We start from the raw sequence: 13,085 nt of genomic DNA, 5'->3' as shown, positions 1-13,085 counted from the left end.
ACATATAATCGTGTTTAAGTTCAAAACACTTGATTGTTTAGTGTTTTGTGCAATTTTCGAATCTTCCTTAGAAAGAAATTATATTATATATAAGATGTAACAGAAAATTTACTCTTTCCTTATAGGATTAGCGTTTTCTTTCTCAATCTCGATTCCTAGGACAAAACATTTCTTCTCCAAACCCAACTCGCCTCGGTTATGACAATATTTTTTCTCTTCTTCGTTTCACTTCTAATTTGCTTGTCGCACGGCTAATTGCAACTTACGTACTTCGGCACGCAGGGAGTAATTAATCTCATTGATGACATCGCAGCAGCAGCAGCAGCAGAAGGATCGCAGGATAAGGAGAGTCGGACGAGGAGGAGAGGAGGAAAATAAGAAGAAGGAGGAGGAAAAAGGAAGTGCGCCGGTGATTACATCGTTATTAGACCCTTAACAGATGTAAAAATGTTGCGCCGGGCATACCTACCCGCAACTATATATGCCCTGTGCCCACCTAAGCTAAGCTACCAGCCACAACCCGACTCGCAGCGGGTTATTAATGGCGCCTCTTTGTTTTTTGAGACGTGAGTCGTGAACACGCGGTGTATATTCACGCCTTGAATAAATTAATGCACGCTCCGTGCGCAGCGCGCTTGCAACGATCCCAACTTCTCAACCCCGGAGCTTGTGATGCGTCGAATTAGGTGTCGAGGTGCATTCAAATGCGAATGAGCACCGGCGTAGGTACATGGCGAAGTGACAAATTGGGGAACAGGTAGAAATTCTATGTCAATTTTGATCCTGGTGCCATCAGGATCAGGGGGCTTCGGACTTTTAACCTACCTACCCCCTCAGCTTTTATTACTCCTCGATCCCCTGCGATAGTCCCGAGAGAATGGAATGGACAAAAAACTGGTCTAGATCTTTAGTCGGATATTTACCCTACCTTTATTTTCATATCTGGTATTCAGGGTGCGTGTATCGCTATTGTGTAACGAAATCTCGCGGTCTTTGTATAGCGCAGGCTGATGAAAAAATTTCATACCTCATACCATTATCATAAATATCGGGTTAGAAAATATTTCTTAATTTTACCGTTTCACATTAATCGCAACGTCTTTTCTTACGCGATTATCATACAATTATTGATTCATGTTATATATATATATATATATATATATCCATTTCAAATTAACGGATTTTTATTTTTTTTTTTTTTTTGAATTTACACATGACTTCGATCGTGATAAAAATTGTAAAATAACCAGCCGATGAAGAAGAATGTGAAAAAAAAAGTTTGAACTTTATATATTCTTTCCAGCAAAATTTTGTTGTTCACGTTTTTTAACGCACTATATTTTTATCTCGATAATTATTCTTCGATGCATTTTGTAGGTATGACAGATATGACATATTGAAGATAAAAATTTTTGGTTTTCTTTTCTATCCTTTTTTTTTTTTCTCGAACAATCTTTCATTCAAATGTTTCCTTTGACAGATTCTTTATCGTACTTCCGGCAAACCAGCTCTGGAAAGAAAAGGCCGTTTGTTCCGCGGTGCTACTTAAGTAGAGAAGAAGGAACTTGGTTGATATGCCGCGGTTATTCGACGTTTGCACCGCAAGCTCGATTTCAAGAAGTTGAATCCAAGCATCGACGTATCATGTGTTATAATGAAATTGGCCGATTTTTTTGGTAAAAAATTATCTATACGAAGCTGCGTTAATCAATGCAACAGAAATACTTGAATCATTTGCTATTTTAGAGATTGAGGATAAAATATTATCGAATAAATATTGCCCGAAGCTCTTGTATCGAAGTGAGGTGGAAGTGTTTTTTTTTTTTTTTTTTTTTTCTAACGTAAGGATGGATTTTGAGGAAACACGTTACTTCTCAACTTCATGATTGTCTGGATTTCATTGTCAGTAAACCGTGAAACAGCATTGATACAAAAATTTGTCTGTAACGAAGGAAGGAAAAAGGTCGTACGACGAATGAAGTTCAATTTTCTTTCTTCTCGCACTGTTTCGCTATTGGTTTAAATAAGGTTTCTTAAAAATTACTTCCCCTCGAAAGTATGAATGTTTAAAGTGAATTCAATTGTTTGCAATTACCAGGCAGCACGCGTTTGAGAAGATAAAAATTCTACATTTTTTGCAGGGTGTTTTTGACATTGTATAAAACGTGGTTATGGGTTTAAACGATAAGAAGAATTGAGAAATTTTTGCGGCTATACAGTCACAGAAAAACTTTAGTTGAGGAAACAAGAATTCTTAATAACGAGACATCAGACAGTAAAGAATCATTCTAGACTTCAGAACGAGTTTCAGAACTAAATTAAACTTAGAATTAATTCCAAACTCACGTGCAGAGAGAATAAACTAAAATCAAACAATTCTTAAATTCAGTAACTCAGCACTCAAGTATTGCTGTTGCTACGATAATTAAACAATCTTACGAGTAAATAACGCTCAGTTAAAACCGAACGCTACGAATTAATCGAGAAGAACTTGTTATTTGTTAATGAATGTGTATTTTAACTTAAAGTCTTGCGTAAAGAGAATTATTTCAATCTTGCAAAAGTCGTAGTTGACACGAGACGAAATAACCGAATTAAAAATGAACGAAACAAGGTTTGTGAATCGAATTTAAATCTGAATCAAGTAGCAAATCACTAAAACTAACGTCTCGCAAGCCTGCAAGCCGAGTTCCAATGTATAAAGAAAGTTGAAAGATTTTCTCGCCGTTTTGACACGCTACGACTTAAATTTTTCGTTTCATCGGATAAATTCGTTTCTACGATAAGAGGTTCATGTAAAATTATATACTGTGAAAAAAAATGCGGTTCGGACTTCTGTGCGGAATATTTTTGGTGTCGTGACGTTCAAGTTCTGAATTGACGAAAAATATTCGGGTGAGGGTAAAAATATAGAAGGAATAAAAAAATCGAAGGGTCACGACGTCGAATTTTAAAAAACCGGAAAACTTATTGTACAGAATTTAAAAATGGTGAAGGTCGAAGTGTTGAGAAGTAAAATATTCGAAAGGTCAAAACATGGGATACAAAACTGATGTAGAATCGTAAGAATTCCTCTCGATAATACAGAATCGTACAAAGATTCTCGACTTTGCCGTATCATGTCTTAAACTTTCTACATTCAGTCTTTCCGTACTTCGACTTACAATCCTTTCAATTTTCCGTACTCAAACTTCCCACATTTTCAAAAACCCAACAAATTACACAAGATCTCCGCGTCTAGTCTAAATTCGACAATCCATTCCCCCCGTCGATCAGCGATTCCATTTTTTCACCCCCGCGAAAAAACTGATCTAAATCAGCGTATAAAAAATTTGCGTCAAGGCGTAAGGTAAGAGAATCGTCGCATCGAACTCACCCTCGCAGGTGAATTGTCCATAATGTTTGCCGCTGCTTTTGTCCCCGCAAACGACGCACTCGATATTCGGCGACTTGTCAGTCTGCGAGCTTCCGGACTGCGAGCTATTCGCCTGACTTCCGGGGGTGGTGCTGGGCGGCAAGGGATCCCTGGGGGTGAGCACGCTCCCGACGGGAACGAGGGCGGTTATGTCCTCCGGCGTCGCGGAGGGCGTGAGGTGCGTCGGCGGCATCGGCGGGGGGGGCCCCACCTGCAGGGGCCCCCCGCCAAGTGAGGCCCCGGGGTCCCGCGAGGCCCACGAGGGCGGCGGGGCGACCAACGCCATCGAGGCGGTGGTGCCTCGCGATGAGAAGCCCAGCTCCAACGTGGTAAACTCGGGGTGTGGAGGCACTCGCGCAGGGAAGAGGGTCGCCGTCGCGGGCGGGTACGCCACCCCGGCCGTCGCCAGGGCGTCCGCGCCTCCCGACCCCCCTCGAACCACCCTGAAGACTTCGAGGTGACGATCGCTGAAACCGGCGCTTCCTGCACCTCGCGATCGAGGGTATCGATCGGCCTCTTCTTCGTTTGCGATCCTTGCAGATTCCTCGACACCTTGTATCCACCGCTGCCTTCGAGTATAATGTCAAGTTTATCCTCGAATCCGCGTTTATTGTGCAGGATGATTGTGTGTAGGTACTGTATGTTCCTCTGTTAATCGATGGTTGTGAAATTTTTTTTTAACACCGTTAAAACAAACAAACACTGATGCTGAAAACCGTACTATGGATATTGTAAGTTTGGAAATTTTCTATCACACACGATTCACTTTATATTATCTATAATATATACTGTGATTCCAAACGTTTTATGTGTACCGCATAAACCTATATATGCGGGTAATCACTTGCGACACTTTTGTTTTTATTTTAAAGTCTCTTTTACACCGTGTATAAAATTCACCACGTACGATCTATGTCATTGGTTTTGCTGGTGTCGCGCTAGAATCGCGTGACAATTGCGTTTGTCGAGTCTCTTCTCGCGAGCTTCTTCGCATCTCTGAAACCCGACGTTTGTACGCGTGTCAGACGAACGAATAACCAAACGGCTATTGCTGATGCAGCGAGATCAATAAGATTTCCTCTCTGGCCTTATAATTTGCGCGGGAGTGTTAAAACGCCAGCAGCTGATGTTTGTCCCAGAGTGCCCCCACGTGTGTCGTGGTTTATAGTCGAGAAAGGCCGCGCGCAGGACAGGTTCGGTACCTACAACCACAGTGCGGTAACGGTGTGCAAGCCCCTCAACGATGGTCCATTACCGTTTATTGGTGTGTAAAAAACCGGTGAGAAACAAAACACGAAAAGTTACAGGTGTAGCGCGTAGTTTGATTGTTGTTACACACTGTTTAAACCTCAACGGTATACATCACTTATTTTCACTGCGGGGAAAATTTTCGCCGAAGTTAGTTTTGGCGCGTAGAAAGAAACCGGAAAAACAAAAGCGACGACTGTTTTTTTAAAACTCGATAAAATCCGATACAACGATCAAGATATGTAATATAAGGTTCTCGAAAAATTTGAAAAGGCGAAAAAAAAAACAGTGAAATGATATAAAATCGATGCAAAACACACACTGTATTACAACGTGAGGACGAAGAAACGGAAGTATAAAAAGAAAAGGAAAAAAATATCACCAACGAGATAAAAAAATTAACAAAAAAAAAAAAAAAAAACCACCTCAACGTTAATAAAAAATGAGACACGAATTTACAAAACGCACTTTGCACACTGTTTTAGCGGTTTATTACGTATCGATTATGCGCGATACTCCCGATCCGGTATAGGCTTGTTACTTTCTACGATCGCGGTGACGTCAAGGACACACGGTCGTCGGTATATGTATGTACAGGAGGTCCTTTTTACAGGGATGTCACCCTTAATGCGGGGACGCGGCCGGTTAATAGCCTCGGTCCGTCTCTGTCTTGAGAGCTTTAAGAAAATAACCGGGACCTCGAGGACGACTATTCTTGTGGCCGACCAAAGACCGACTGCCGTCACCGGCGACCCCTGACACCGACCTGGCCCCCCCACCACCCGTAACCCTCGCAGGTTTCTCGCGGCACAACCGGTTTCCATGACGACCGAAGGTGGGGTCGAATCTCGGTCTCGCCCCGAGCCAACTCTCATTGGCTCCGACCCTGCCCTACCCTTACCACCGGCGATGCCCGCGATACCCACTTCACTTCACTTCCTACGAATCGACAACGCCGACCCGCGCTGCTCCCTGCACTCTCCTATCGCTCGCTCGCTTCTCGCTTCTCGCAGATCGTTTCTCTCCTCTCCTCTCCTCTCCTCTCCTCGCCGGTAGATCCTCTAAGATTCTTCCTGGGATCCTGACGCTACCCCCGGGGTCACCGTATGTCGCTCTGTATTCGTTTCAACCCCCCCGAGTCAGAATTAAGACGGAGATTCTACGGTATGAACCGAAAAAAAAAAAATCTACAAAAAACACGCACGCGATGAATCGCGGATTCGCGTGACTCCGAATTTGATGTAATAAAATCGGGTGGCGGGAAAAAAATTTGGAAGGATCAATGTTTTGAATCGAATGGTAGATGTAGGTATCGAAATTTTAAACACGTGAAGATAAAATAACGAAGGATCTTTCAACTTTTCACGCTCGTAGTTATAATATGAAAATTTTAGTCAGATAAAAGAATTTTTCCTAGAGTTAAGAATATTTAAATGAAGATTGGTTAGAACTAACCTAACCTAACCTAACTTGACCTAACCTCTATTTGTAAGAGATTAGTCAGCGTTCTTGTTAGTGTGTCAGCCCGTTCCAACAACAACTTACAAATATCGTTTTATCTAAAAAAGTATTGATCTAGTTATAACGAAGTATAGCCTAAAATCATGCCAGACGTTGTGGCTGTGGACAGAAAAATGAGAATCAAAATCGGTTCAGTAGTTTTGGAGTTTTGAGCGAACATAAGTCGGGAAGACTTTTTGAGTTTTATTTACTCTGATTTTTTTTGAACCCCTAATTCAGAGGCGGAGCGTAACAATTGTATCGTCGAGTAGGTATACCTACAGGCGTGTTGTGACTTGTGAAGACGCGGTGTCACATGAACTCCCATGAAGCGTATAGCGTTTAACGAAAGATATATGTGCCGGCAAGGAGGTAGTGATATATACACACAGTTTTACATTATATTATACCTACCTACCTTGTTATGCGACTAGCGTGTAAAAAGCGAAAAAACAAAAAATAAATAAAAAATGTAACCCGGGCGGGTAAATAAAAGTGATTAATGTTTAAGAGAGAGAGGAGTTAACGCGTCCAGAATGTGTCGAGTGAGTTTTATACGGTCTACGATATGGTTCAGATTTAATCTGATGGAGAGTTTTAAGCCCCTCTTTTCTCCCTCTTATAGCGGAGTTCACAGCTCACCTAAATGTCGTCCAAACTCCCGGACGAAACTCCTCGAGAACTGCGGCAGCTCCGACATTATTCTCCTGGAAATATGTGGGAGCTCTCTCACCTACTCCGGAAGCCCAACCGCGTACGTCACGTAGCCTGGAGTGAAGCCGAGGTGCGCGGGGGTGGCTTAGGGATCAGGTCAGATCCGGAGGGCGTCAGCCAATGGCGATGCCGAGTCAAGTAGGGTGCGAAAAATGGGACGAACCCGCCCCCGGGGCGCCGACGTCGGGGTGGGATTCCTGGGGTTGACGGCGCCCCGGCCACCGGCCGCGGGTCAGTCGGGTCGCAGCCTTGCGCCCCCGAAGTCTTAGCTCAAGCCCCGTTGCCCCGACATTTTGATACACCTCTGGGGACGGGACGAGGGGGTCGTCCACGGCAGCTGATCATCGATGCGTTTTTCCTCGACTCGTGATCTTCTCCTCGAGCAACATCTTTCGATCGTTTCTTTTTTTTTTTTGGTTTCTTTACATTCTTCTAATTCAGTCGTGCGTGGATGCTGCGACGTGCACCGTGCCATGCACATTTAAATTCATCCCTCTATCCGTAAATAGGACTTTGACGAATCTATAGGCATTCTCGAACGAGAGGTCTAAATAGGTATCCTCTTCTTGAACCGGTGTCAATTATTTGGCCTTTGACTGAACCTAGCGTTAAAAGTCACCGGTGACGTCGAGGGTCAGATTTGGGCACTGGCCAAACGATTCTTTCTTCTATGTATTTACACTCGCTTAACGATGCTCTATCTACTCCTATTTATACCCACCTTCGTCTGCTCTCATTGTATCATTTGCAAATCAAATCTGTACTCTTACTTTGCAGTTACGTCGATCATTGTACAGACTTTGCTGTATAGGATAGATATATGTACCAGTTGTGGCTATATTTATTAAGAGTAATGCGAGATTATGGCCACAAATATATGGTACAGACGTAAGTTCATCTATGTAAATACTTGTTTTAAGAACGGTGAAGTGTAACAAGTATTAAAAATTTCTGGCCAGGACTTGGTAGCTCAAAGTCAGATTTTAGTTGCGAATTGACTAATCGACATCTTTAGAATGACTTTCGAGAAGTTGGCTCTTCGAAATATGAGTATGTTTTGTTTACTATGGTTAACTAAATTTCAGGCAACCATAAGGATGTGAATTAACGATGTTTCCCAAACATGCATCGTTACAGTAACGTTCCTATATAGCATCAACCTCTTTAACAATTGTAGGTATAAAGTTGACCGCACGTTAATCGTTTGCATACTGGATGCAACATGACATTTTGAACTCCTCTTCAGTGTAACTCTGTGTAGGTATGTGTATACAGATGTGTAAACGTGTCACTTCACATTAAATTTTTTTTAGTCTACTTATGCATCATATTCGTTGAAATTTTGTACGAAACTTTGTTGAATCGAACTCTGTAGCTGAAAAACGTGATATTGTCGCCCTAATAATAGTCGTGGAGAAGGAGAAAGAGGGGGGAGGGTTGTGGTTGTGGCCGACTAACAGCCGCAACTCAGGAGAAATCAGGGGGTAAGTCTGTAGTGGTCGAGGGTGGATGAGGGTGGAGTGGCGGTGAAGGGTGCCGAACAATGCGTTCATTCAATGCGACCCAGATATGATTACCGGAAACCATCCCGTAATTACTTTTTGTACTTCGTCGCCCGTGCCGCCGTTCTTCCACCACTACTCTTATACCAATATATTGCCATTCTCACTACTACCCTGCAGTGTGTATATCCCTTGGTTTCATGACCACTTTTTCACGCATTACAGCTCAGTGCCTGAGCTACGGAAACTTAGGAATGAAAAATTTTCGCGACTGTACGGGTTGGTCGTAATTGACTTATGGTCGACTCGTCAATCGGGGTTGAAACGTGACCGTGGCGATGGGTTCGAGATCCATGTTATACTTATACGACGATGGTAATCAACATGACGTTGACATATCAGGAAATGGAACACTTGAGTGCCCGCATGCGCCAACTTTTGTGCCTAGGTGACGGGTTGGCCGATTCTATTAAGGGACTTCTGATCATACGAGAATTAATATTCAGTTTTCGATAATATATGGCAATTCAAAAGATTCATGTCATTTGATACGAGATATAAGCAAATGTGTTTTGGAATGGACGAGAGTTGAAGTTATTGATTTAATTTGTAATGAAGTGACATTGAAATTTGGTTGAAATTTTTTTATTTTGGCAGTAGAAGCAAGCCTATAAAGATATTACAGAATTATTCATCATTTCTATGATGTTGGAAATAATTATTTTAAAAAGAGGGATGACGATGTATCCAGCTGTGCGACGTTGCCAAACTCTGAAACATCTAATACGCTAGTCAGACATGCGACGCAACCGAATTTCGACTAGCAGCGTAACGCCGTTAAAACTTCCTTAACTAATGCAAGAGTTTCGAGGTTATGTTGACTCTAATGCAGACTCGTTAAATTTTTGCTAGTTGAAGTTTTCAAGGCAACTGCGTAACCTCGAAATGATTGCCAATTTTTATATCTAACATCTGACCGCGACGGAGTTGGCAAATCTGATAACCAGACATATAATTGGGCTCGAATCGGTTGAATCTACCAATCCGATCACATGATTTGGCGCATGCGCATATCGGTGTTCAATTATCTCATACCGTAACGGTGTAGCCCGTGAGTTTGGGGAAGTTAAGCCAGTTGAGACTTAAATTTCACGTCACGGCGACGTAAGAAGCGACGAAATATATACCTTCGGGTACACAATATTCTCAGTGAAACTGTTCTAAGAGCCAGATATTGCCGTCATCCGCCTTCTTAGGAGGTAATCTTGGAGGCATGAAGCTGCTGCGCCATACGTACATGCGCGGGTGCCTTTACGTAGGTACGTCTTTGATAGGTTTATTACCGAACGCCATAGCTTGCGGGTAAAAAGAGAAGTGTGCAGAAAATATCAGGAGAGATTTCGCAGCGGTTCTCTGCGTAACCCTAAAAAATTCGTACCGCCTTTTCTTCCCAAGCATGAAAGAGGAAAACCTTGGAGAAAAAAATTTCCTGTGACAAAATATATGGTATTTTGCAATCGAATTCACGCTCAGTGATTATCCTCGCAATATTATCACTCTTCAATTTAACCCTGCATGTAGACTCTAATCCGTTGATTTTTGGTCAACTTCAGACGAAGATACCTTGAAGTTATACGCACGTAGGTATCTTCATCCTCAGCTGCCTTGTTGAAAGCCACTGTTGAGCGCGAAGGGTGCGGAGGCCGCGGGTGCCTATATTATGAGTGTGTTCATATTTCCTCTGTTGCCTCTTCCTTCCCTTATCTTCTCCTTTCTACCGAGTCTCTTTGTTCGCACTCTTTCGACTGTTAATGCCGCGAAATTAACTCCGCAAGCGAGTTTAAGAACTGCGGGCTCCGCCTCTCGGGCCCTGGACCATGCCATTGTCCCTGCGGTGGTATTATTTTAACATTATCTCCGTTGCCCCCCGGCCACCCACTCGCCCACATTCTCCTCCTTGCTTTTAATTAATTTATTTATTAACCCGGCACACTCGGCTCGATTTATCCCTAGCTACCCCTGCGTTGTGTATATATTGGTTGGATCCTATGGATTTCGGTTTGTAATTTCGAATCCAGAATCAAAGGTAGGATAAAAAGAAGAAGAAAAAAAAAAAAAAAAAAACTATGCCGCATTTACTTGTTAACCTTTTTTTTCTTTTCGAAAAAATAAAATCTATTAACCGAATTATGTATCCGAACGATCCGTGCTCCTTGGGGGGGCATTTTGAATACGAGAAACTAACCGAGTTTGTAACGAATCTAATTAAGCCCTCGGGTTTAGGTGGGTTAGTATTTAACTGCCGAGGTTAAGTGCCAGTTTCGTAATATAATTAGAATCTCGGCTTCTGCGGCGGGGCTGAAAGAACTGCCTTTTTCTCTCGGCGTCTCAGATTTTTATCTCGAAATTGTTTAACCGTCGGAAAAAATTTCACGGGGTCACTTTCGCGGTATTTTTCACAAAAAAGTACTTCATCACTATGTTGAGTGGTATCCCAACGGCTGCATTTTCTAATTTTCATCCCTGCAATTATTTTTCTTTATGGAAAAGAATATTCGACACAACGAGAATAATCGCAAGACTACACGGAGCCGAAGCGATTAGGTAATAAATCGTAAATATCATTCCGGGCATTCATGTGGACGACGGTCGTGCCCGATATTTGCATAGGGGCGGGGGATATCTGACCCTCCGTCTTACAGAAGCCCATTATACCATCCACGGTGGCCAGTTGTCCGGCAAGGGTCACCTGTCCCACGATTAGCCCGGGTCAAGATGCCCCGCGCCCATGAAGCCTTGGTCGGCACACATTCGAAAGCACCCCATGCACACATAGATCTAAAATACCTGCGCAAGGGTATTTTTACGGTGCGTTGCCGCGCAAAGCCGTACCTACGACGTGAGTTTACGATAAATTAATGGTTTTTGGCCACCCTACTACCCTGTTCGCGGGGCAGAGGCCGTTAGCCGGTGCAAAACTCTCACGTGAAAATTCAAATCGGGGCCAAACAGTCGACTGTCTCCTAATTATTTATGGTCACCCGTCGTGCGACGTACTACTGAACACAATACGCCGGGCCCCGAGAGGCTCTCACATTGATGATCTTTGTGACAGTAGATCATTTGTACGCGTAACGTATATTGCAGACGTTGATTTTTAATCGTTTATAAAATTTATCCGAATCTCGTTCTTTGGGAAGTAAGTAAGTGTCGTGTTCCAAATGGATTCGTCTTGAATGAACAACTTTTTTGCTAAAATGGATATTGATTTTTTTTCTACCCTTTAAATTATGCTCCGTGACGAGACGAATTCAACGATACCTAACAAAGCATCATTCCGATGAATGGATGACGAGATATCGCCTTTTGAAGTTATACAGTTGTGCGCTGCGCTCGAGCGGGTTACGGCCTGGCTACTTGTCGCTGCGCGTTCTGCCCTAGTTACCGCGCTCGAGATTCAAATGCGGATATCTCAGTGTTAAACGGTCAGAATGACGCCTTGTTGGGTATTGTTGGATTCGTCTCGACGCCCGCTGCAACTTGAACTGAACGAAAAGTATGAATTCCGATAGTGAACAAAATCCCGAGGCTTAAGTCCTGAAAAAAGTCACTGAATACCTGGAATGTTCTGCAACAGGAACTACCCTCTTTGCTGAGGTTATTTGGAACGTGCGACCCTACAGCATGAACCCAGAAGCTAGAACGTTGAGTTCAGAGGTTTGGCGAGAAGGGGAGCCGCGACGGTCACTCGGCTAATGGTCGAACGTCAAACACTGGGTTCCGATACAGAGCGATCGTTTAACGTTGCAGCAGAATTTGAAAGACTTCGATCCATTAATCTATGGGAGCGCGAGGAATTTCTTCGTGCGTAAACATTACCAAGCCGAGGTGCATTCACGATTTAACGATCTGCACCGGCGCTGCTAACTCCGCAAACACCACGAATACACGCACGCTATCGAACTTGCCAAATTCTCTTCTAAACACCTTATTGTTATTGAAAATTTCAGAACGGTGCACACGCAGCTGACTCCTCGTGCTGATGGGGTCCAGAACACGCTCCAGATGCGAGCTCTTGGTTTTTTCATCATTTTTCATCCCCCAATAAGCCGCACGTCGCTGACATCCACCACCCTCGTGAGAAATTTACCAAATTTTCGCACCAACCGGACCGGACGTTCTTGCAGGCATACACGATCAGTTCCTGATCCTCGGTAAGAAATTTACAGTATTTATTCTACCGTAGCAATATGCGTGTATGGGAAGAAATAGGTAACGGAGCATGAGTGGAACGCCTAGTTCTGTTCCCTCTGCAAGAAATTTTATTACACCGTAACTTGTAATTCACGTAAAAACCTCAACGCGCAGCTGTACTAATCCGTTGATATTCAACAGCTTTATTAGTACTTCATCGTTGTCCAGTAACGATATGCAAACGAAATTCAGAATACTCGATGACACTTCATGCGAGTGTCTTTTATTGTAGATATCTTGGAAATGCCCATTTGAAATTTTTTTTTGCTACATATTGGCGAGCTGTGTAAACCACTTCCAAGTTTATTAACCGTGGATCCGGGTTTATCGATAAAAGAGAGAAAAATGGCAAATCGATTTATTAATTCTCGAAGTAGCCAGAGTAAAGTTTGAATACGAGAAGCACTGAAGTATCGAGTGGCAATTAAAGACTTGCCAAACAGCTCCGTCTT

The 13,085-nt window shown here is 43.0% G+C and overlaps 1 protein-coding gene and 1 long non-coding RNA gene across 4 annotated transcripts in view; one reads left to right on the top strand and one right to left on the bottom strand.

The window, feature by feature from the left end:
• The window catches only part of LOC124411075, a 169,323-nt gene that overhangs the window by 105,760 nt on the left and 50,478 nt on the right, over positions 1 to 13,085 (top strand). The window contains exon 3 of the long non-coding RNA XR_006929637.1: positions 12,390 to 12,593. This is a non-coding gene — a long non-coding RNA (uncharacterized LOC124411075). The remainder of the gene's footprint in view (positions 1 to 12,389; positions 12,594 to 13,085) is intronic.
• LOC124411071 (steroid receptor seven-up, isoforms B/C) overlaps positions 1 to 13,085 on the bottom strand; it is a 121,012-nt gene that overhangs the window by 87,346 nt on the left and 20,581 nt on the right. For all 3 annotated transcript variants that reach the window (XM_046889936.1, XM_046889937.1, XM_046889938.1), the window contains exon 3: positions 3,377 to 3,959. In XM_046889936.1, the coding sequence (XP_046745892.1) occupies positions 3,377 to 3,701 (325 nt within the window). In that variant the 5' untranslated portion in view covers positions 3,702 to 3,959. The remainder of the gene's footprint in view (positions 1 to 3,376; positions 3,960 to 13,085) is intronic.

This window comes from Diprion similis, chromosome 10, assembly GCF_021155765.1.
Source record: "Diprion similis isolate iyDipSimi1 chromosome 10, iyDipSimi1.1, whole genome shotgun sequence".
NCBI lineage: Eukaryota > Metazoa > Arthropoda > Insecta > Hymenoptera > Diprionidae > Diprion > Diprion similis.
This window is presented reverse-complemented; position numbering and strand designations above follow the sequence as displayed.